This window comes from Sceloporus occidentalis, unplaced genomic scaffold, assembly GCF_023333645.1.
Source record: "Sceloporus occidentalis isolate IW3139 unplaced genomic scaffold, rSceOcc1.0.p SCAF_3, whole genome shotgun sequence".
Classification (NCBI taxonomy): Eukaryota; Metazoa; Chordata; class Lepidosauria; order Squamata; family Phrynosomatidae; genus Sceloporus; species Sceloporus occidentalis.
This window is the reverse complement of record NW_028316983.1, coordinates 161156280-161182689: the sequence shown is the minus strand read 5'-3', so window position 1 is coordinate 161182689 and position 26410 is coordinate 161156280. Positions and strand designations below refer to the sequence as shown.

Sequence of the window (26410 nt, the reverse complement as noted above, 5' to 3'; positions counted from 1 at the left end):
CGCACCGGCATTATGCTTGTTGTTATTCTTGTTGTGTGCCTCCAAGTCATTTTTGACATTTGGTGGTGACCCTAAGGCAACACTATCATGGGCTTTTCTTACCAAATTTCTTCAGAGAGGGTTTGCCATTGTCATCTTCTGAGGCTGAGAGAGTATTTATCTTCCAACTCGGAATTGGACCCAGGTCTCCAGAGTTGTAGTTCAGCACTCAAACCACTACACCACTTTGGCTGTGCTACAGAAGGTAACATCCACACATAACACCTTGAAAGCAACAAGGGTAATTCTGTTTTGTTTTTGTATTTCTGCCTAGTGCACTGGGAGTGCTGTGTGCCTTTCAAGTCGTGATGTATGGCGAGCCTAAGGCAAGCCTATCTTTTCTTGGCATGTTTCTTCAGAGGGGGCTTGCCATTGCCTTCCCCTGAGGCTGAGAGAGTGTGACACTGGGTTTCATGGCTGAGCAGGGAATCAAACCCTGATCTCCCAGAGTCATAGTCCAACACTCAAACCACTCCATGCATAACTGCTTGAAAACCACAGCAATCTTACTTTCCTGTGGTATGCAGTTTACTCTGTATGGTAGGCTTTATTCTTGTTTGCCTAGTCTGTTTAGGATTGCAAGTTTGAAGACTATGCAGGACTGTGTTAAAAAAAACACAAAACCTTACACTGTGGAAATGCAGGACAAAAAATCATGAAGCCTAGAGGGGGGTGTATCTCTGAGATTAAAAAACACTTAATAGAGATGTCGATTAACACAACTCTTAACACACTTAAGTGTTGCAAAAGCTGGCCCTTATGTCAGATGTTAGCTCAGAGAGAGCAGCAAAGTGACATGTATATGGGTCTGTAGTCCATAAACTGGCCTGCTGATCTCTGGTGTGCTGGTGTCTCTTCACCTATATTGGCTTTCTGTTGGAAACAGAGCAGGGCACTATCTTATTCTGTGCCTCAGGCAGCAAAATACCTTGGGCTTGCCATGAGTTCTGGAGTATTTCCAGAGTGATGGCACTACCAAGAATAAGGCCATATGTAGGTAGCCTTTCTTGTCTTCCTGAATGTCAAAAGTGATGATATCTGGATCCCCTGTAAAATTCCATTAACAAACAAGGCACTTGCTTAACTAAAACCTTGTCCAGCAATGTCCCTGCATATGTCTTTGGGGGAGGGATGTTCATTTACCATTCAGCACTTGGTTCAGTGACCTTGGGCAAGTCACATGCTCTCAGCCTTAGGAGAAGGCAATGGCAAACCTCTGAAGATATCTTGCCAAGAAAACGCCAGGATAGGTTTGCGTTAGGGCAGCCATAAGTTGGGAATGACTTAAAGGCATACAACACACCCAACTGATTCCATGGATCTTCTCTGTTTGGCACCCAGCAAATAGGATGAAGTCCTTAGAAATTCTCCATGCTAAACAAAAAGCCTCAGTTTATATCAAGAAATTATTCTTTGAGCTGTACTACACAAAACATGGACACTTTCAATGACCTTTCTTTGAGGTTAACTTCCACCTAAGTAAGCACTAGCAATCCGACCCTTTACATAGCATGTCACTGGTAGTACTAAACAGCTCAAGTGAAACGCAGGTTTTGATAGTGGCAGCAACTACAGATAATAGATTGGTAGAATAGTTATACACACCATTAAAACATCTTTACTAAAGTTTCCCTCCAATGGTCTATTCTGCTTCCTTCTGGTGGGAAATAATTTCCCTTCTCATCCGGATCATCTCTTCGAAAGAAAGCTTTGGGTAATGAAAGCTTTTCAAGAGCAAGGGTAATGAAATATGTGCTGCATATTGTGCTATCCAGCTTGTAATTGCACCAACTCTGGAAAATAAATAAGTATTGTTCCTCCAAGGAACTCTGAAGGTGCCCAGTTTTAGAATGTAAGAGATATATGTGATCTAAATTTCTCTGCTTTTCAAGGTACAGCCCAAAACTTTAATTCAGGCTTTAAACTGAAGTGGTAATGGAAAACTTCTGTTTACCACTTCTGTTACCCGAAGCAGCAGTTAAGATACAGAAAGGTCCATCAATGTGCCCTTGTTTTATGTGGTCTGTAATCCAAGTTTCTTTGATTTTCAAATGTAGCTGTTTGCTTTAAACCAAAGGTGTTTTTTTCCTCCATTTGAGGAATTCTCTTTCTTTTCAAAGTTTAAGAAGGCATAAAAGAAAAACCATAACTGTATCACAATAATAAACAAAGTGCCACAATAATAAACAAAGCAGACAGTCACCAGGAGTGCAGCAGGAACTTGTGACCTTCCAGATGTTGGTCTGCAACTCCTGCTTCCCAGCATAGCTGCTGGTTAGGGATGGTAGGAGATGAGTCCAGCAGACACTGGAAAGCCATAGGTTGCCTACTCCTCAATTAAATCCAGTAAACATGAAATATAAATGCACCCTTTTGGAGCATGTGATGTGCCCCTTTTAATAGCTTTGAAAAGTACAGCCTTACTGGATGCACATGAATGGTTTAAGCCAGAAAAAGCTCTACTTTTTAGAATGTGAGTGTGGAGACAAAGCGTTTGACCCAGAAATCTTCAAACATTTTGGCATTTGGTGTTGTCTTCCATTGTTTTCACAGCCAGAGTGGAAGTGGCTTTGTTTTTGACAGTTGGAAATTTCAACATGCCAGTGAATTTTATCTCTCATAGGCTAATGTGTATTGTTACCAGCAGTGAATCTTTCAGCACATTCAGTTTAGAGAGGCATTTTACTGGGCCGCCCATACATTCATGTTTAACCTGTAAATTGAAAGGATTTGATGTAGTGCTGTGAATGGTCTAAGAAGAACACAAATTTCAATCAGAAACATGAATAACACAGTTATTGCCATTATAGCTACAGAGCAATGGCAGACTTCTTCTGAGCTGAACTTTATGCAACTTAATGAAAGTATTTACTATTTGGTTGCAGAGGTTATTTTGCTCCCTTCAAGTTTTCAATTGCTTTTTTCCGTCTTCCTTGGTTTTGGTGCTTGGATGCAGCAGGTGGTGAGTGAAGAGTGTTCCAAAATGGAAGTTAAAACACTTGAAGTGCAAATTGAAAAGGAGAGCAAGAGGTTGAAGTCAAAAATGAGTATGAGGGCTTCTTACAGAGATAAAGAACAGTTATGACTGAGATTAGAAAATGATTTTCTTTTGCTGCCCTTAATCCTCAGTGAAGTGATCTGGTCTACTGTGAAGTAATATCTGTGTCTAGGGGATTTTGAAATGTTTATTGGTTATTTGTGACTTCTATCCATCATAAGTATCCGCACAGGTAAACCTGGGAACCATTAGAAGAAATGGGAGGTCTGTGTAAAGCTCTCATACAGCAAACCAGTCTTGCTCCCTCAGCATCTTGCAAGTGTCCTTTGAGTATTTCTTCCACATACAGGCACTGAACCCTCAGTAGACTGAGTTAGGGCTTATTTTAGCAGAGTTAGACTCAATTTTTTCATTTAATGAGTAGGGTAGGCTTCAGGTTCAAAACCATTTCCATTATCTATATGTTCCACTGAAATATGAAGTTTGCAGTCTAAAAAAAATTCCAGGATTGGAAATTGGCTCTGTGTCTCTTGTGTTCTTGATAATAAAGATAGATTTGTGCAGTTTTCTATAAGATAAAGCCAGACGTTTTCGTAATTTAGAGACCCAGTGAAATCAGTAAGAGGTTTGTTTGTCATTGATTTAACTTAATCGATGTTGGGGTGGGGAAAGTGGTGCCAGTGGACTACATGCAACCCCCACGGCCTCTCTAGAGGGTATGGAGGGGTTTTTCTCCCACTTTGGAGGTGCCCTAGGATTTTTTAAGAAAGCATTTTCTCTAAAAACTTCCCCCTAAAAGTTATTTCAGTTATATGATGTTCCCTCTAGACTAAAGGGCAAGAGGCACTTCTGCCATGTTGGGAGGGGGGGCTGGGCTAATTTAGACCCCCAAAAAGGTCTTCCAGTCACGTTCTGCTGTTAAAAAAAAGACCTGCTGTGAGCTAAAATGACCCAGGAGGCCCCAAAACATGGTGAATATGTCTCCCAGAGTATGTTTTTTGGTTTATGGGGGTGGATCCATCGGGGGGGGGGGGGGGATGGACACAACCCTCCAAGATCTCCCAGCCTGGCACAATTGCCCACCCTTAGTTTGTACTGAGAAAGACAAAGCCTGGATGCGACCTTAATTTTTGTTCTGGGTTGTTGTTGTTTTCAGTGCTAATTTAGGATGATGGAAGTTGTCATCCAACATCTGGAAATTCTGGATTCTTCCATGGAGTGGGCTATCAGGGTTTGGGGTTAGCTCCCCACCCCTATATGGGATTCTAGAGGATTACACCATCAAAATGTAGGGCCAGAGAAAATTCATTACACCCCCCCCCCAAAAAAAAAACAACCAATAATGTCCTCCACAGGCTCTGCTGACAATTTTATTGCACTTTTGGCACCCTCCTGATCTGTTCCATGTTCAAGGGCGACCTTATTGCCAAACAGTAAGTAACCTAACAGTCATTTCCTGTTTGGAACTAAGCCCCATTCAGACCTGAAAGTATGAAAATATTAAAATGGAGGAAAATAGCCATTATCGCTCACAAGAGGCTTGGGCACTCTATCAGCCATTTTAAGGGAAAACAAAAATATGACAGACACAACCCAAATTTGGGGGAGGGGGCATTGGAACCCCTGAGATTTCCAGAAATGGCTTTGGGGCCACATGCTACACTTCTCCCACCCCAGTGTTACATGTACACCCTTATGAATTTTTAAAAAGTTATTTGATGGTTCCTGGATGTTTAAAATATATGTTGTTTGAAAATCTATCATTTAGTATAATGGTAGAGTCCCTTGTTAAAATATTTTCAGTAAATGCTTTCTTAATCCTAAACTTTCAATTTTGTTTCGTGTGTGTGTGTGTGTGTGTGTCCATATGTGTGTGCACACCCAAACAGAGTGCTCCTATAGTATGAGGGTAACAATATTGAGTTAAACTGGCCTAGATTTCATAAGAATGGATGTATGACCAGATAGAAAGATCTTTATAGTGCACTCTGGACTGTGTAAAATGATACATCCTACATACACTAAATGCTGTATAAAAACAGAGTGATAAATAAATTTAGATTGTAGATTTATATAATATAATCTATCAAATTGTATAAAAAAAGGATTATATAAATATTAGATATTATTATTATATATATGAAAAACATTTTTCTGTGCTATTAAAAATCTTAAGTTCTCTGCATCCTTATAGTTGCTGTACAATTTTTATTGTAAAATATTAAACTGAACTGGACTTTTGTTGTCTTTTTGCTAACCAATATGCTTAGGACCTATGCCATCAGAAGAATAAAAGATGCCTTCAGAGAAAACAAAAATATTAAGGATTCAACGGAAATAGAAACACTAGTTAACAAAGCAAAAACTAATCTGGAAATAATACGTCGACAGGTAAGCATTGTTTTGTTTCCAGTTTAATTAAATTGCAAGCATGACATTGTGGTATTCTCTAAGTAGGTTCAGTCTTTTATCTCGATTTACATCAAGGATGGAAGTCCTGCAGTCCTTCAGATGTCACTGGATTACAACTTCCATCAGCATAACCAGTGATGAGGGGTCATGAGTTACAGTCCAGCAGTATTTGGCAAGCCTCAAGTTGCTCATGTCCTTCTTAGTCAATGTATTGAAGCTGGTGAAATATATCCTAGACTGGACTTTAAAAGTATGTGTTCATATGTGTGTAATTTTAAAATATATATAAGTAAAAACATGTCAGATCCAGCAATATTTTATCTGATCTGTTATTCTTTTCACACAGTGGTCACTTTATTGCCTCTAAGGAGGTTGCCATTTGAATATAGTAGCACCCTCCATCTTGTGTTCCCCAGCAACTGGCATGCAGGGGCATACTAAAAGAAACATATAGCCATTCTGAATTGTAGCCACTGATTATTCCACCTTTTTTAATTTATCAATTCCCCCTTTGAAGCCAGTCATGTTGGCAACTATCCCTATATTCTGTGGGAGTGAATTCCATAGTTTCATTTTATCTGTCCTGAATGTACCACATTTTACTATAATGTAATGGATGGCCCTGTGTTTCAGCATTATGAAAGAAGAAGAAAAGTTTGTCCTTTACTACTTTCTCAATATTCATTCATAACCTCTGTTATGTCTCTGTTTAGTTTCCCCTTTTTTCCAAGTCAAACAGCCCAAAATTTGTAATCTTTCCTTGTAAAAGTCTCTTTATCATTTTCTACATTTTCTTTTATTGTGGCTGGTGAACAAATTACAATATTAAGGAGATTCTGCTTAATCAAACTACTAGTTAACTGACTACTACGGCTGGCACTGTCCCTATAACATGGTGTACAAAGACTTTCCTGCAACCTCTTGTAGGAGTTTTGCTAAGTAGGACGCAACTGGAGACTGAACCTGGGATGCTCTGGATGTGAATTATGTGCTTTACCACATTGGGTTTCTTCTCCATTAGTCATATAAGATTTGGAATTACACTGCCTGATCCAATTCAAGATTACTTTAAAGTCACATGGGACCTTCTACCTAGTTTCCATGTGGAGAGTGGAGCATCAATAAATTCCATCCTGTTCTGTGTGTCTTTTAGCAGAATGGGTCATCGGGGGCAGATTTGGGATGGGAAGGCTGTAGGAAGGAGGAGAGGAAGGGAAAGTTGCATCATGAAGGCAGAAGTTTGCTTGTGTGACTTAATACATAGTTCTATATGTTTTCATGCATGCAGAACAATTCACTTTTCCTTTTTAGTATAAGGGTATCTATGGGCCCGAACAGACAGGCTAAAATAAAGCTGCTTCAGGTCACTTTGGAGGTATGCTGTTTAAATGCTGCATGCTTCCTAAGAGGCCGGAAGCCATGCCAAAGCCTCACTCCAGTCCTAAGGACTAGAGCGTAGCTTTGGTGCAGCTTCTGGCCTCTTAAGATGTGTGTGTCATTTAACAGCATACCTCCAAAATGACCTGAAGCAGCTTTATTTTGGCCTGTCTGTTCATGCCCTATGTGATACATTTTTAGCCCAGTAAACACCCATGTTCTTCATATGTTCATCTTGGCTCTCTTCTATTGCAAGAATTTCCCACTATCCAAATACAGGCTATGTCTGATGAATTTCACACCAGGAAAAATATAGTAGAAAGAGACGCAAAAAATGCACTCCTTTCTGTTATTATTATGGTTATATATAATTTTCTAAGGGTAGATCCTCATGAAACCAAACGTATCAGCAAGGTTTTCACAGTACAAAAGTACTGGGGAGGGGGGACCTAAGAGAGGAAGGGCACCCAAAAACCCCTAGTGAGGACTAAGAATGCTTGATAGCCTTGATAGAACTTTTGAGGCGGGGAGACAGAGAACTAAGAGAAGAAAGAAAGAATTACATAAACTGGAAACGTGTATGATCCTGTACAGGAGCACTTCACATCATAACATATTATTGATCTCTCTTGCTTTTATTATGATAGACCTCTTGGGGTACCTGTCTGTGACAGTATGTGAACTTTCCATCTCAGCTTTATTTCCAGAAGGACATTCCAAGTCGCTAACAAAATCCACACACTGACAAAATACAGGAGTTATATAGGTGCAAGTTATATCAGATTTGTTCCTGGGGTAAAAATTAGAAGCCAGGAAGTGTGACAGGGACTGTTTTGAAAACATTCCCATGACTTTCAGTGGGATTGTGTTTTCCCTAGCAAGTATGTTTAAGATTGCAGCCTGAGGGAGGATCCCCGTATTCAGTACTGAGGACTAAGAGCTCCTCTCTCAGAGGTTCTGTTACCTCTGAAGTCTTGCTGGACTCGTAGCAGAAATACTGAAGAAGCAGAGGAGCTGATTTTTTACTGTTTTGGCCTTCACAAAGCTGGTACAAGGGAGAAAAAATCTCCCTTTTACATGGAGTGGGAGGAAATGAGCAAAATACCACATGTTCAGAGATGTGCCTGAATTATGTTGGGAGCCTTGCTGGGGCTAAGAAGGCTGTGGATACAGCAGACACACATTGTCTCCTTCCATGTCCGCCTTCACTCCTTTCTTTGCCCTATAAGAACTTACAACCTCTTAAGCAAGCCACCACAGGAAATTCTGCAGTTGTGAACTACATAGGAAGAATCAGATAACCCCCCACCCACCCATATACACAGTTGGAGTACCTTATGGAGAAGGATTTCCAGTTTCTTTGCCCTTTGTGGATATCAGGACCATAGGACTATAGCCTATGTGTACTTGAACAAGTGAAAAAGAATTTGACAGATGGATATTAAGGGACATTTTCAATGCTGAAGTAGTTTCTAGATGACATTGCAAACTTGTTTATGTACCATGTGCTTCATTTCTAAACACTAGATATTAGGATGCTTAGGAGTATTCCTATTCCCGTTCAGTTGTAGTGTGAATTTTTAAGACTGTTTATAACTGAATCATTTTAACAGTAAAAACTGTTGTTATGAACTAGGACTTCTTGAAAGGGTCTTAAACCTAAGACATGCATTATGTGCAGTTTTCAAAACCAAGCAGTGGAACAAATGAAATACTAAATGTATTGTGCAGTTTGGAGGTTTATTAAGACGTAGCACATCTGCTTTTGCTGACTTTTTTCCCCTGTGACATGTCGATAGAAATTAAATAATATCCTAGCTGCCTGGTAATTTGTTGCTTCTGTGAAATCAAATTTATATTCTGTTTACATGCTAATTTATGGTTTAGTCATCAAAGTGACCATTGGTATTTCAGTTTTATAAATAGCCTCTTAAATCAGGCTAGAGGAAATTGTAGAAATGTGACAGATTACTGTCATTTTGTTCATGTCATTCATGGGATTTGACTGACTTTTATTTTTTAAAAAGCTTTCTCAAGTGCAAAAGCATCAAAGCTTTATGTCTGCTGGTGTCCTTTTTCTATTTCCTGGTTTATTGGGTTTGATGCAAAAATGGTTCTTCAAAAGCAGAACAACTTCTATGTGAGGAAAAGTAGTCATATCACATATATTTGTCGAGGCAGCAGTAAAGTGGATGATTAGAGATTCTGTTTTGTACCACAAGCCAACATTTTGTAGCATTCAGACACTTTTTTAAACAAATAATAAAAAATAACTAATATCACTTTTCAAGCTTTAGATGGGGAGGGCAGACTTCAGCTACCCTGTTCTTCATGTAAGAGATGTTTAAGAGACCCTTTCATTGCCTTCATTCATGCAACAATGGCCTTTGTAAGGTGGACACCCATGGTATCTGCTGGGATTTGGTTCCAGGATTCCTCTGTGGATATAAAAATCCGTGGTTGCTGAAGTCCCTTTATATGCAGTTGTGTAGTAAAATCATATCCCTTATATTAAATGACAAAATCAAGGTTTGCTTTTTGGAATTTTTTGGGAGGTGGGAATATTTTCAAGCTGTGGATGGTTGAATCTGTGGGTATGGAGGTCCAGTCATATGTATTGTGTATTTTGTGGCTGTCTACCAACATTTTGGACTGATAAGTTTTTCAATTCAGATCAAAAACACTAGGAATGTGTGCCATTCATCCCAGTTCAAAAACACTAAGAAAGTGTGCCATGATGCAGATGTAAGCACTGAGTTTGAACTTTCAGTGGAAGACACTGTGTTCTTGAAGGAAGTTGCTGAATCAGTAGTTTGATCACCAAGAGTAGCAGTTTTGAGGAATCAAATTTAAGCTGAATCTCAGAAGAATTAGTTGACCCATTTAAAAAGGAATTATTCTGGATTTCCCAGGAGATTCAGAAGGTGGAGCACATATTTGATACTTTCAAAGCCATATTTTTGAAGGGTCTTTCAGTGAAATAACAGCTCTGAGGCACATTGCAGCTTTTCTGTTTAAGTAATCCGAACTTGAGAGAATTGTGCTTTCTGCAGACGATTCTTTTAGAGAGTGACATGACACTCTTTGAACTTCTCAGCAGACAGATTCGTATGCGGATTTGAGTTTCATGGAACAAAGCTTATATTACTTTCAAGTTCTAATCATTCAGAAAAATGCAGAAATATAATATATGTTCAAGTTTGTGTACTCTTCACATTTGATTTTTCTGTGTGTACAAATGAGACCATACAATACAAATGTGTTGTAAGAAATATGTGTGTTTTTGAGATAATTATAGTATACTTTATAGAGGAGTGGAGTATGTGTGTTTTGTTCCTTGGAAAGATATCATATTCTTCTAATGGCACATTGTGTTACTAAAGTCTAGACACTGAAGTCAAAGAACTCCTGAGGAAACAAAATCAGTGTCCTGCTTCTTTGGCCATTTACCAAACCCTTCTCTGAAGAAGAGTCATCTATTGGGCGTCATGGGGATGGAAAGTTGCCCACTGTAAGAATGCAATATCACCCTGGGGAGGAATGCTTTGCCAGTCATAGATGTGGCAGCGTTAGAGATGCAATAGCCATCCTTTTTGGTAACAGGACCATAGAGTAATAGGAGATATTGGATAGTGTCACTTGGACCTATGCTATAAGAACATATTCAGTCCTTGTGCTTCAGTGTAGTTTTACTTCTAGTCTGCAGAACTGGCAAGAAAACAGAGAACATAAGAATTGCAGGCCCAACTCAAAAGATACAGCCAGCTGTATATGTAATCTTGTGCTGTTGAAGCAAGCACGCTTTTAATGAGTAATTGTTTGCAGGGAGCTCTCTTATAGGGGGATGCTTTATTTATTTTGTAACTTTAGTATGCATTTGAGAGATTTTATACTGTTTATACTTCTTGCTTTAATGTGATTAACCTTGGCACCTGCTTGTCCAGTGTTATTGGATGCATTTCAGTTTGTGCAACCCGAGGATGTGGACAGGATGCTTGGAGAGGTGAGAGCCACCATGTGCATACTGCGTACATATGGTACTTTTCCTGGCTGTTGAAAGCACACCACAAGGAACTGGCAGGTTGGGTAAAGGGTGTAGTGAATTCCTCAGCACAAGGCAGGTTTCCATCTTGTCTAAAAGAAGCTGTGGTGAGGCCATTATTGAAAAATTCCTCCTGGATCCCACCATACTGCACAACTATCAACCATTCTCCAATATCCTCCTTTGGGGCAAGGTAATGGAGTGTGTGGTGGCCTCCCAGGAGCTCCAGGCAATGGGCCAGGTGGCTTTGGTTACCTTTGTAGGTGACATATCAGAGAACTAAACAGGGAAAGTATGTCTTTGTTGGTTCTGCTGGACCTCTAAGCAGCTTTTGATACCATCAACAATAGTATCCTTCTGTCACCTCTCTGGGATGGGGCTCAGAGAAACTGTTTTACAGTGGCACTAGTCTTTCTTGTAGGGGCAGATCAGAAGATGGCACTGGGGGATGCCTGTTCGACACCCTGGCCACTAGTCTGTGGTGTCTCTCAGGACTTGGTTCTATCCCCCATGGTGTTTAACATCTATATGTAACTGCTGGGAGAGGTCATCCAGATGTTTGAGGTGCAGTGTCACCAGTAGACAGATGTCACCCAACTCTGTCTCTCCTCCCCAACTGATTCCAAAGAAGCTTTCTCAGTGCTGAACCAATGTCTGCTGTAAGTAATGGACTGGATGAGGGCAAACAAATTGTCACTTAATCCGGACAATACAGAAGTGATCAGTCGGGACACAAATCTGAGCCTGGATACCAAGGTTTCAACTGTGTCCTAGAATGCATTTGTGCTGTTAAAACTAGAGTGTCATCTGTACCCATCCCTTGAGAAGTCAGATCTGGTTACAGCGACACATGCCTTGATTATATCTCTTTGGACTACTGTAACTTACTCTATGTGAGGCTGCCTTTGGAAACTGTTTGAACACTTCTGTGGGTCGAGAATGCTGTGGCCAGCCAGGGCTGGCTACAGGGATCATGTGACTTCCCTGTTGAAACAGTTGCATTGACTACTGGGCCATTTTTGAGCAGAATTCAAAGTCCTGGTTTTGACCTTTAAAGCTCTAAATGGCTTGGGTCCAGACTATCTGAAAGAGCATGTCTCCTTGTATAAGCTTGGTCCCACCACAAGGTGTGGCTGGTAATGACTCAAGAGAGAACCTTCTCCATGGCTGCTTCCAAACTGTGTAACTCTTCCATGGCGAATCCAGTTGGCTCCCTTTCTGACAGCAAGTGAAAATGTTTATATTTAGGCAGGCTTTGGAAATTTTAATTTTAATTGTGTACTCTGTGTGTGTGTGTGTGTGTGTGTGTGTGTGTGTGTGTGTGTGTGTTTAGTTTTTAAGCATTTTTAAAAATAATACTTATGTTAAATTCCTATTTAACTTTTGTAAATGAATGTTTTAGTGGCATCTTTCTTAGATTGTTGTAAGCCACCTTGAATCTCATTTTTGGGAGAAAGGTGGAATATAGACTCAATAAATAAATACCTTTAAAATAGATCAAATTCATAACAGCATTGAGATAAATATTCCAAGAGAACTTAAACAAAGAAGTATGGGAAGCTGTTATAAGAGGACTATTTATGAAAAAAGTGCTGAGTTGTAGAAGAAAAAAAGAGCACATATGGATAAATTAATGGAAGAGATAAAGAAAAGGGAGAATCAGTTAAAAACGAATCCTTATAGCAACAAAATAAAACAAGAGATAAAAATACTACAAAAACAAGTATCTCAGATTACTCAAGAGGAAATACAGAAGAAAATTAAATTTGTAAAACAAAAATATTTTGAATCAGCAAATAAATCTGGAAGATTATTAGCCTATCAGTTGAGGAAAGAAAGAACAAAAAGGCAAATTGGACAACCAAAAATTGATGAAAAGATAATAAAAGACCCAAGGAAGATCAAACAAGACACAGAAAAATGATATGGACAAATATATCAAAAAGGTAACTATTCCTAAAGTAGAAGAAAAACAACGAAAAGAATTAAATCAACCAATTTCTAAGGAAGAAATAATTATGGCAATAAAGAGAAGTAAATCTGGTAAAGCTCCGGGACCTGGCGGATTTATAAATGAATACTATAAAGTTTTTTCAAAACAACTATTAAGACCATTATGTATGACAGTGAATGAAATTTGGAATAAAAACCTACCAAAATCTTGGAGACAAGCTAATATCACTTTGATTCCCAAAGAAGATAAAGATGCTCAAAATCCAGCTAATTATAGACCAATATCTTTGTTGAATTCGGACTATTAATTATTTACAGTGCACCTGCATCATACGTGGATTTCAGCATATGCTGAAAGCCGTGCAGGAGCATGCGGGGTTCAAGGGGTGGTGCGCTGCCACTCCGCCACATACACCAGCCCCATTCACTTGAATGGGGCTTGAGCATGCGTGGTATTTGGCTTACACGGGGGGGGGGGGGGTCCAGAATGGATCCCCTGCGTAAACCAAGAGTGTACTGTACTTCAGTTTTTGCCAAAAGAATCAAAAATATTTTAAGAGATTGGATCCATGAAGATCAAAATGGGTTCTTACCCAATCGATTAATGAAACACAATACCAGAAACATATTAAATTTGATAGAATATCATGAGAAAAATTTTGACAAAAAACTTTTACTAATTTTCTTGGATGCTGAAAAGGCCTTCGATAAGATGAATTGGTTTTTCATGTTAAAGGTTTTGAAAGAAATGAATATAGGAGAAAATTTTCTAACTTGGATGGAAAAGATATACACTGAGCAAGAGGCAAAATTAATTATTAACGGAGAAAAAAACCAGAATCCTTTTCTATTCAAAAAGGGGTAAGACAAGGATGTTTGCTTTCCCCTCTATTATTTTTGGTGGTAATAGAAGTTCTTCTTATCCAATTAAGAGAAGAAAAACCAATTGAAGGTGTGAAGATAAAAGGTTGGGAGTATAAAACGAAGGCCTTTGCAGATGATCTATTGATATCTCTAAGCAATCCAATAGAAAAAAATTAAAAGAATATGGCAAAAATTCTGGTTTTCAAGTAAACAAAGATAAGACCAAGTTGTTGGCGATGCATATATTGGAAGATGAAAAAATGGAGATAGAAAATAAGTCCAGTTTCCAAATTGTAAAGAAAGTTAAATACTTAGTTAAATAAATGTTTAACAACAAAAAATACAGATTTATTTAAGAATAATTATAAAAAACGTGGATGGAAATTTTAAAAGATTTACAAAGATGGTATAAACTTGAACTCTCATCACTTGGTAGAATATCTACGATAAAAATGATGGTATTGCCGAAAATGATATTTCTATTCCAAAACCTTCCAATTATAGTTAACGACATTCCCTTCGCTAAATGGAATAAGGACATTTCTAAATTTATATGGAAATCTAAAAAAACTAGAATCAAAATGAAATTATTACATGATGTGAAAGGAAGGAGGACTAGCATTACCAGATTTTAAATTTTACTACTATGCAGCAACTTTAAATTGGACTTTGGATTGGATTCAATTAAAAAGAAATAAAATTATAAATCTGGAAGGAGCAGTTCTAATTTATGGACTACAAAGATATCTATTCCATGATAAAATAAAAATAAATAAACAATACAATAACCATTTATAAGGAAATCAATATACAATGTATGGAGAAAAGTTAAAGAATGATGGTTTACTAAAATTCCATTATAGGTATCCATTAATGAAGCACTTTTGAAAAATGAGACGTTATCTTGTGAAAGCTGGTTAACCTATGAAGACATAACTGTAATGGAGAACAACCAAAGAAGACTAAAAACAGAGGAAGCGTTGTATTTAATAGGTTACAACTGTAATTGGTTCTTATACAGAAGAATGAAGAAAAGATATATTCAAGATATGAAATTATACAGAATAGAAAAAGGAGAAATGGAATTTGAAAAAATTATTAAACAAGAAGGCAACCAAGAAATTTCAAAAATTTATCAATTACTTTTAAAACAAGAATTAGAACAAGAATATATTAAGAACTGTATGATTAAATGGGCGCAGGATTTGGGACAAAATATTCAACTCGCACAATGGGAGAAAAACAGGACAAAAAGAATAAAATATTCCAAGAATTATGCAATACAGGAAAATTTAATAAAGATGCAATTCAGATGGTACTTAACTCTAGCTGTAATTTCAAAAATGTCAAATAATCATCAAAATAGATGTTGGAAGTGTAAAGATGAAATTGGGACTATGCTACACTGCTGGTGGAAATGCAAAATAAATAAATAAATAAATAAATTCTGGACTGAAATACAACAGATATTACAAAACACTTTCAAGACAAATATAAATAAATATCCAAAACTGTTTCTATTAAACATGATTGATGATGACAATTGGAAAGAAAGCATGGAAAGTTAATATTTTATATGATACGTGCTGCTAGATTATTTCTGGCCTCGATGTGGAAAACAACAAATCCCAGACATAGATATGTGGATACTAAAAATGTGTGATTATATGGAAATAGATAGATTGACATGTTATATAAATAAAGGTTCAATGAAAAATATTGAACAAGAATGGAAGCCATGGATAAACTATCTGAACGAAGAAAAAATGAACATATACTAGTATTATCTATAATTAATTTTGGAGATTAAGGAATCAATTCACTTGGTAACAGATAGCAATGTATAGAATAAAATGTACCAGGAAAGAAAATACTAAGATTGAAAAGAAAAGTGAAATATTATTTGACATATAGAAATATACATGTGAAGAATAATTGAAAAGGTAAAGATAATAGAAAGTGACAGTATACTAATGTGAACAATATGGAATTGATAGAGGTGAAAGGAAGGAACAAAAGTGTAAATGTGTAAACTTAAACAGGAACAAATATTATGTATAGTAATAGAATGTATTTTATTATGTGAAAAACTAATAAAATATACCAAAAAATAATAGCATTGAGATAAATATTGAAACAAAACAAAATAATGACAATTATGCCTCTGATTAAGAATTTTAACACTGCAGCTTAGTAGAATAAAATTGATACAAATTTTGCAATTTTAAGGGAAATTCTTCTTGCCCCTTGATTTAGGGGAACAGAGGCTTTAAAGGGGCGTGTGATTCCTTGTCATCTGCTCCTGCCCATCACATCCCACCATTCATGCTTTAGGAAATGGCAAGGAGGTTTGAGACTCTGGGTGCTAGCTACCCTTTGCAACCCAGACTTTTACATGCTTTTGAAACTATCTCTCCCTGTTGAATATCTTCCTCTTGTCCACTGCTTTGAGTTCAATTGCCGCAGAAGGTCAGATTCATTTCTGCAAGGAACAGGACTTTCTTTTAGTAGCTCTGTGAAATATACTTCTGGGGGCCCCTTTACTAGAGTGCATTTGATGGTTCTCAGAAGGAGAGCTGTTGGAAGCTGATCAAGGATCACTTTTGAGAAATAGCAGGAGCTGCTTTGCCTGTTCTGCCTGGGGTTTTAGCACTTTTTAAAAAAGACAGTTGAAGGTGTGTTGTGATCGATATCAAGTGCAGGAGGTTTGGGATATTTCAGTAAGTGGCCTGACCAGCCTCTTACAATTGAGTTTCTGATGGAACAATTAGGTGCTTTCAGCAGAGAGTGGCCAGAGGGCAATCTTTGGGGTTAAATGTTCATCCCTTATTAGGATTCAAGAACCGAATAGGATTTCAGACTTCAGCTCATTGTTTCTAAACACTGTAGCTCCTCTGAGTATAAATAATAGAATAACGGAACATATCTGTCTTTTAACGTGTTGTCATATGATCATAGCTATTATTGCATGTTACATAACTGCCTTATGTAATGCTTATGGTTTTGACTGTAGCTTTCTCTTGGAGGCGTAACTGTGCTGAAGAAGTTTCTAGCTGCTACATTTCATAATTTGCCACTATCTCCCTTCCACAGCTGGTATTAAGACCCTGAGGAGATACTTTAATAAACAAACTTTCAGGGACTTCTGCTTTTTGTTAATTGTTTGATGAACAATAGATGTTTGTGGCAAATGTCTGGAATATCCAGTCAAAAATGACATAGAATACCTACATTGTAGGTTTGCCTCTGTTTTCATTCTGCAACAAAATGTGGGATGAAAATATTTGATTGCAAGGCAGGAAGTTTTTGAATTCTAATCACATTTAGCCTTAACATTGGTGCAGGCATAATGGTCAACCTTGCTTAGCTCTGAAAAGGGAAGGGAAGAGAAGAGGATTCTTGAACAAGAAGGTTGGAACAGTTTATTTTCTTCTTTTTTTGTTATTTAAGCGTTTTATTGTTGTTGTTTTTGTTACAACAGAAACAAAGTTATTGTCAATTATTGTCCCAGCCCACAACATCTCCCAGATGTTGCCCTCCCACAACCTTCCCAGTGATCCCACTAACAAAAATCTAACTTGTGTTTAATTTGATGTCTCAAGTCATTCATATTTGTTTACGCACATATTGAGCCAAGATATGAAAGGTACACACACATAGCCTGGACAACCACATTATGGCTGTAGTGGGAGAGATGGGAAGAAAGAAGGTGACACTGAATGAAGCTTCATTAGGTCAGCCCTCAAAACAGTTCAACAACAGTGAAATTATTTGTTTCTCTTTTGGAATGTTACAGTCTTCTTAACCAGCTTTAGGTGAAATGAAATTTTGCAACTGCACTTGATTTTACACGCAAACATTTATTCCCTCAACTTCTTCCCCATCCCATACACACAACACACTCTTTTCTTGTGCAGCTCACCCAAAAGCAATTATCAATATATCAAATTGCTCAGAAGGGGAAACACTTAAAATTCTAGTATCCGAGGTTATCTCTTGACAAGATTTATTATTGAGGTTCTGCTGTTACAACTTGACAATTAAGAAGTATTGGCAAATGTAAACACATTATTGATGTCAATTTTTAAAAGAACAAGATTAATTAACATCCCAGAGGAATGGTAACAGAAACAGACTGAGGGTAGTAGCCATCAATAAGCATTGAGCAGTGACAAATTCAAAGGATGAGGCTGCTAAGAAACAATGTATATTCTGTTAAAATTTAGATCCTTTAAATACAAATGCTGAGTCTTAACATCTACATTTCTTTTAATTTAAAAATGAATAGGTTTATACCACCTCAACAGAATTTGTGATGTATGCAAGTAATCTTGTCATAGACTGCATTTTTCAGTTTTTAGATAAATTAAATTTAGGTAATTTAAAGAATTGAAACAGTTGCCTTGGTTAATTTTTAGTTGTTTTTCCCTGTTTCTAATTCTTCTTTAATGTCAGTGTACATTACTGTCCCATTCTATAGATGAGGAATGGGCAAAGTACAATCCAGGTTGCTTGCATGCAGTACATCAGAGGTCCCCATGCACCCAGCATCATATATAAGCCCTGTCACTTGAGAAAAGAAAGTGGAAACAGAGCTGGAGAGTAGTGGCTTTTTCTGTGCCTTGCTGCATGGCATTGTAGTGATTCACTTTTCTCACAGGAAACCAATACAAAAGCACTTTTTTTCAGGTGGAAAAAAGCATTCGACAAAAGACACACTTTCACAACTTTTCTGCAGGAAGAGAACTGAAGTGCTATGACAACATGCAGAAAGCCACAGAGAAAGTCACTATTCTACAAGTCCATTTCTGCTTTGTGTGGTAAGGCGCACACACACACTGTCTAAAAAGACAAACAGCAGCTCTAAGCTTCAGGGTGAGGCAGCTATTAGCCAATAAGCCATTTTGGAAAGTACCTAAATGCCCTAAAAGCACCAGATCCTGTTTGATCTTGTAAGCTAAGCAGGGTCGGCCCAGGCTCATACTTGGTTGGGAGACTACCAGTGAGTACCAGATGCTGTAGGCTATAACGTTGGCAATCTGCTTCCACTGATTCAACCATCCACAGCTTGAAAATGATTTTTAAAGTCCAATAAGCAAGCCTTGATTTTGCCATCCACTAATTTGGTTGTCCACGGGGAGTCCTAGAACCAAATCCCAGCAGATGCCAAGGGCCCACTGCATTTCAGAGATAGGAACTGGCTAGACCATCTCTGAGTATTCCTTGCCTAAGAAATCCCTATGAAATTCATACGTCAACAGGTGACTTGAAGGCACATGTGCACATGCACATACACCTCTTTTTCAGGCCTGTGTTGGCTTTTTGATCTTCAGACTTTACAGGCCTGGTTGTGTCTTATTTTTTTCATAATGGGAAGTGCCCGTTTCAACTTCCTGTTCAAGCAAAGAGTCTATGCAAGCCACACACAAAAGAACCTGAACTGGTAGCTTAAAATGCCTGAAAATATGGTAGCATTTTGATAGATTGGGGGCATGGGGTGAGAATGGAGGGTACTACCCTCCCAAGTTCACACAGGGGACCAGTAAGGACCACCAATCCCTGGTAGTTTCCAATCCTGCTGTAAACATTCATCTACAGCAGCAGGCTATATATGCATAATTTTCCATGCAAAGTTATCTTTACATTCACTTCTGAACCAATGACTGGTTTAGGGTTGGAGAGTCCAGAAAGGAGGATGAGTTTGTAAAAGAGAGCCTTAATGGTAATGTGCAAGGGAGGAGGTGTTCAGGAGCCTCTTTTCTTTTGTTTGAGAAACCCTGTAAAGCTTTATGCATTGTTGATGGTCTTGCCTCAAGGACTGGTAACCTGGTGATGCCCTTCAGCCATTTTAAATTATAGTTCCATAATCCTTGAGCATTGCAGAACATATGTTTTTTTTAAAATAATAATAACCCTCCCTTCCCACATCTTAAGGGTGGTATTATGGGGTCTTCCATCTTTTTATTTTCCCCTAGTAAAGCTTTCTGTTACCTCCTCTCTGCTTCCTGTTACTTTCCCTGATGTTTCCATGCCAGAATGTCTGTAAAGGTAATGTATGTCTCCTGTATGGGATGTGCAGATGTTGTAAGCTGTCTGTGGCATCTTAAGTGGTGGTGTTATTCCCTCTCACCACCACCAATTACTTATCTGTATATGTAGGCATGCTTATTTTCTAAGGAAATTATTTGATAGTTGTGAAATGGAAGATATTTATTTTCTTTCTGCACGAAAATTCATATACTAGCCTTGGAAAATTATGGATTTTCAAGGTATGATTGCTATCAAGGCTATAGCTCCCCAGCTAAGGCCTTGAAACTAAGATGGAGATGTCTGCAGTTCTCAAATAAATGTCCAAGAGACTTGAAACCAGAGTTCTGTCTTGGCCTTTCTCTTTCTCCTTCTCCTTCTCTTTCTCTTCCCTAACCCACAACACATACGAATTAAAATGGAGGGGGGGATGGGACATGGGAGTAAAGAGATCCAGAGTTTCCAGCAGTATAGTAATGGAGATGACCTTTAATGTTAGGGCCTTTGGATCACATTTAAGCTGGCATTAAAATTTTCTAATAAATTCCCTGCTGAATCCCTAGGTGGGTTTTTTTCCTCCTGCCCTCAAAGTTAATTCAATAAGGTCACAATAAAGCCAGTGCTGTCTGTGCTATTGTAATTGCTCTCAGCAGGTTGGTAATACTAGTGAACAGAATCGCCAGCTACTGTGCTTTTATTTCTCTCCCCAGCTAGGCCTCTAGTCCTTCTTATTGCACCTTCCCTATATCCACTTTTTCCACTCCAGTCCTAATGATGCTGAAAAATCTTTTTGCCTTTAGTACTCCTCCTTCTTTTCATTTATTTTAAAATGTTTTTCACAGTGGTGTTCCCAAGCATTTTTTCCATTATAGGCAACAGTAAGTGTAATTTAAAATCTAGTAGAATAATTGGAGATCTGCTTTCCTCTTGTTCTGCATTGTTGTTTTTTAAATGTCTACTATGGATCTTAGGTTAATCAAATTAGATTTTTAACCACATATACTATTTTTAAAAATTGCAATGCAGTAGTGCTTATTATTATTATTCATTAGTGCCTCAGGAAAATGAAAGCTCTACTTTATTTTGACTGGTGAATAATATCTGTAGAGATGCTAGTTAAAATGGTAATTTCCATTAAGTGTTCCTAGAAACATTCTTGTAACATAGTTATTCCTAATGAGTGTGCAGCAGGTTGTGGGTTGAACAGGGAGTCCAACCCTTTAATACTGTATTCTGATATTATTTTCATTAGTGCTCTATATTCTTTTAAAACACAACCTCTCAAAAGGATTTGACAACTTTACCTGCTTAAGCTGGGATAATGTCAGGAAGCAAAGGTAGAAATGAAATTTGTTGCATTGCCATTTCCTTACATAAATATTCATTTCACCAACAGGATGAAGCACATCATACCTTGAAAATCCATAAATTTCTAAGGCTAGTATATGTATTTCCATGCAAAAAGAAAATAAATATCTTGTAACATACTGTGGGACTGATGCAGGATGGGGATGCCTGCAGGATCTAGCAAAGGCAATGAAGGATTTTCCCATCCCTATGAAAAAATGATGCTATTCAGTCATCTATGGCAGGTTTATAAAATCACTCTAAAGTTCAGTAAATGGAGCCAGGTGGTAAATAATGGGCTGGACATATGCTTAGACAGTGGTATCACTGAAGGTGTGCAGGGCGTACATATTGCATCCGGTGACATCCTAGAGGAGGGGTGACACCCGGTTGGGCCCTTGTCCCCCTTCAGGGCAGGAGGTGCAAATGTTCGCCCTTCCGAGCTACTCCATCACCAGGCTTGCTCCCTGGGGAAGGAGCTTGGAGACTGAGGAACATGAGGGGCAAACACACCTCTTCTGTCTCTCAGGCTGAGAGCACGTGACTTGCCCAAGGTCACCCAGTGGGTTTCATGACTGAGCTGGGAATCGAACCCTGGTCTCCAGAGTTGTCCTCCAACACTCAAACCCTTATGTCATCCTGGCTCTCATGGTTATCCTTAAATATATTTGAATTTTTATCTGAAATATAAACTCCCAGATATTTAACCTTTTTCACAATCTGTAAGCCTGATTTATCATGCAGAGACTTTTGTTCCATCTTTGTCATGTTCTTGGTCAAAATCACAGTTTAATGTTGATTAATCTTAAAATCAAACAAGTACCCTTATTCCTTCATAGTTCTAATAAAATCTTCTATATTTATCAAAAGATCTTCCAGAAAGCAACCCTTGATTTTGATATTTTATATAGGGACACAATCTTACTACATCATTGTATATAAGCATCCATTGAGCATCCATTGATTTTGCTATCCACAGTGGGTCCTGAAACCAAACCCCAGTGGATACCACAGATCCACTGTACAAATGTTTGCAGTGGCCCTGCTGCCTTTTTCCTTTCCACCACCACTAACTACAACAGCACAGTTTCTCCAGCATAGTGCATGAAAAAGATTCCAGTCCATGCATGTAATGATTTTGAGCTGGCAAGTCCTCAGTCTTTCAGGATAGAAATACATCCAATGTTCTCATGTGCTGTAGGTCTTTTGAGATGCCTGAGGTAGCCCACATAGCTGCTAAAATTACTGAATTCCATTATTTTCTAGGGGTTTTCTCCTTTGCAAAAAATTCTGGTAACAATTTCCAAAGAGGCACATTTCTCTCCAGAGTGTTCACTCCTTTTTAATTAATGTGGCTGGGCACAGAAAAGCACAGAACTCAAAAGGCAGACAAAAGGAGGACACCTCACAGAGACAAATGAAAATGAACCCCTCTTAGTCTTCTGTTATGTAAAATCTTTTTCTCTTTTTTTTAATAAATATTATTCAAGTTAAAAGAACCTTGGTATCTGGAAGAACTGAGCTACATGAATTGAACTATAGCACCACACTGCATTGATCTTCTTGGCTGTTTTCCCAGAATTATATCTGTGGATTGTGCCTGGGGGCCTAACATAAAGCAGCAACACATTTAGAGAAAGATTCAAACCCTGAGAAAGGATTAGTTTGATGACACCTTTTGCATCAATATCTGTATTTTCTATTATCACTGTAGTTAAAATCATACTGAGGTGGTTGATTTCTGTTGCAGGAAACAACTGTTCTTTATAGAAATGTCATTATATGTGTCCCTGGCCCTTAAAGATAGAAATGTGTGCATGTGAAAAATTGCCACATTGGGGAATAAAGTATTACCAATTGAACAAGTAACAGTAAATGCCCCCCCAATAAAAACCTGTCACAATATAGATACATTAAGCATATTATAAGAGAGAGATTTGGGTATAGTAGGAAGAGCTTTAGTGTGAACATTGAATTATACTTCTTGAGAACCATCACATCACTACTCAACACTTGATGGCTCTCATCTAAATATGAAAAGTGACTCCATGCAAGAGCCTTGCCTCCAAGGTGTGGTTAGATAATATGCCTGTTTTGTTGGTTGTACTTAATGCTTTTATGCAAGCCTCCTCTTGATGTTGTTGTCATTCAGTAGGTTGCATTTGTAAGTCTCCTATTCATTTGTAAGAGTTCAAGTGTGCCATAGCTGGAAAATATATAAACATATTTTTTTTACCGCTTGCTCTCATTTGCTCAGGAAAGCTAAATTTAAAGGAAACTAAGCAGCCAAAGTCCTCCAAGGAATGGAGAACATACCTGAAATCAAGTTTGGCTAATGGCAACTGGGATTTGATCAGTCCCCCATCACCCCAGAAACATACACTTAGGTACTTCTGACTGCTGAAGTGCAACAGCCAAATGCCCCAGATGTTGCTATCTGCTAAACAGTAATGTTATGTTTTTGATATATGGATGGGTTAAGATTTCAAAGAAGTACATCTCGATGTTTAAACTGCTGGTTTGCTTTGGCTACTTTTGCAAGCCCCTGATCTGAGAAAATGATTTGCAGTTAGTCTTTTTTGAATGTATCTGAAGAAGGTGGACTGTGAAATCACATGCCATGATCAATTTGCCTTTAAGGTGCTACAAGATTCTTTTGTGTTTATATAGCAGGTGTGGCTCCCAAAGTGACCACACATGAGCTAATTCCAAAATTAGATATATCATTCCACCTTATTTTGTCTTTTGCCCATGAGGAACCTATACTTTGAAAAGCTTGTGGTTGTAACCTACTAAAATCTTTCTAATATAAGGGAGCCTGACAGAAACTTCATGTCTTGTAACACAGAAGGGAGGAAGCATAAATTAGATGCATCATGATGAGCCCTTGATGAAATGTGCTCCAGAAAAGCACCCTGTTATGCCAGAAGCATGGTAACAGAAATACTTCACTTGCAGTTCCCCATGTTTCCCTCAATAGTGTTATCCTTTATTATTATATTATTGTTATTATTTATTTATTTAGCTCTGCAGATTTACACAGCGCTGTACATACAAACAATAAAATCAATAAAAATGAAACCTGCCCATGACGTACTGTAAATACATATAAAACAACATATAATAATACAAGATAGAATTAGATAAAAATAAGCAGGCAACAAATTAAAAATATCCTTGGGACCCTCTTTTTAAACACAAAGGCCTCTTTCAGATGTAATGATCTGCCTTGATCTAATAATAATAATAGTAATAATAATAATAAATTATTTATATTCCGCCTCTCCGGTTGGATCTGAGGATTAAGGGCTCACGAACCAAAGACTGTCAATATCAAGCCACTCATGCGAAACAAAACTGTATTAAATATAATGGAAGTTAATTCAGAATATGGACTACAGTAAAGAAAAGCTATTGCTATGTCCACCTTCTGTGGTGGTTTTCATCTCTGGGTTAGTAAGCAGAGATTAAATCACAGTTTCTGAGTGGGAATCTATACCTTAATAAACCTTGGAAGTGTTCTGTTACAGTGCATGAGTGGAGGTAGTCTATGGGGACAGTGTTTGTTACCTTATCTTTACAATGAAGACAAAAATTGCTATATATGGAAGGCTAAAGCAGTTTTTGGTTATGATATGGCCAGGGGATTAAAATAATTTATTATGGGCATGCTAAAAATTTGCCAGAGCTTTCTCTGTTACTTCCAAAAGTGTTTCCCTCTTTTAAATCAACGAAAGCATTATAGAGCCCCTCAAGAGTATTTCCATGTCTGTATTGGGCTCTCCCTTTGCTACTTAGGAAACTTGCTGCTTCCCCGCCCACCTGCCTGCCTTGACCCGTGAGCAGGCCTAACTGGCTCATATATTTCTCAGTGACACCATACCTCCATAAAGCATTTTCCTAGTGCTGAATTAAAGAGCTGGTGGACTTGCATAATTGCAAAGCTGGACCAAAATCAATGATGGGACTCAAAGACACTATCTGTCTTCAGTAGCTGCTCTGATATCTCTAAGAAACCTCACAGTTTAATGGCAGACCTTCTCTTTTCCCCCACCATCCTACTTTGCACTTGAGTGGCTACTAAGCAAACTGGATTGAAGCCTGTTACTTGAAAGCCCACAGGCAGGCTTAATGGCCCCCAGCCATGCAGAGGATGTTAATAACTCATTGGCTAACAATTTGAGCACCTGACATCAGGACTATCTTGACCCTGTGCACAGTCTTGCTGTGATTAATAGCTCTGAATGATTAAACTGTAATTTATCAGCTGCACAATGATGACTGCAACTTGCTGGAGAGAGGAACTGATTGTGTGTTAAAACAATTGCCACCTATTCCTTCCTCTAACCATACCTATTCTAAGGGAAATGGAAGATGCAGAAAAAGCAAATGCACTAAGTCATTCCTTTTTATACAGAAGCAATTTTTAAAAGTTCTTTGGGAAGTGTAGTGATCTAAATACTTAGCATTCATTTAGGTTTACTCCACCCTCCGAGTTGGATTAGATTAAATCTTAACACAGAAAAACTGACTTTCGGTTTTCTGTGAACATTTTTTACAAATCCATCCCCTCAACTCTTCTCTCAGCTTTCTACCAGCTGTCAAAAGCCAATCCAATATATTTCCAACATGTTGTCTGGAAAATGCCCAATTGATGTGCTATCATAGCACCAGATCTGTAGCATATTTCATATTGCGTTTATTTCTTAATAAGCTGATAATAGGTTACCTGTCAGAATCTGTTTCTGTTTAGCTCTCACTAAATCTCAATATCTCATCCAAGCAAGGCAAAACAAGGGGGCAAGTTTGAAAAGACCGTGATTTGTTGTAAAATTAAACTGTCTCATTAGCACATGTTCTTGCTGTACTGCTGTTTTCTATAGACACATACCACTTTTCTTCTTGTGCACTTACCACACAGGTGTATAACGTATAGATTGCATCTCCCAGCTGCCTTTGCCGGCATAGTCAGTGATGAAGGATGATAAGGATGGCTGTCCAACAACCTCTGGAGGGTCACACGTTGCCTACTTCTGTCTTAAACTTTAACTGCATTTCCAATGTGAAATGGGACTGAAATAGCTGGACTTGTATCCTCACATCTCCCTTTCTTTGAGACATCTAATTCACACAGTATTATTATGCCTTTTCCAGAGAAAGTATTTTTGGGTGATATGAGCACTAATTTCAGCCCAATTGACCCATCACAATCTTGGTATTTGCAGTCTTGGTGGTGAATACTTGTATGGCACAGACCAAACAGAGACTGTACCAGGAAAACCCACTATACTGTTTGGTATTTTTTTTCCTCAAGTTATTTTTCTCCTTTCTAGTGTAGCACCATAGAGCTA

General features: G+C 38.1%; 1 protein-coding gene across 1 annotated transcript in view; it reads left to right on the top strand.

Annotated features, from left to right (window-relative positions):
• The window catches only part of LYRM4 (LYR motif containing 4), a 68776-nt gene that overhangs the window by 1037 nt on the left and 41329 nt on the right, over positions 1-26410 (top strand). The window contains exon 2 of the mRNA XM_089518802.1: positions 5308-5428. Coding sequence (XP_089374928.1) covers positions 5308-5428 — 121 coding nt within the window. The remainder of the gene's footprint in view (positions 1-5307; positions 5429-26410) is intronic.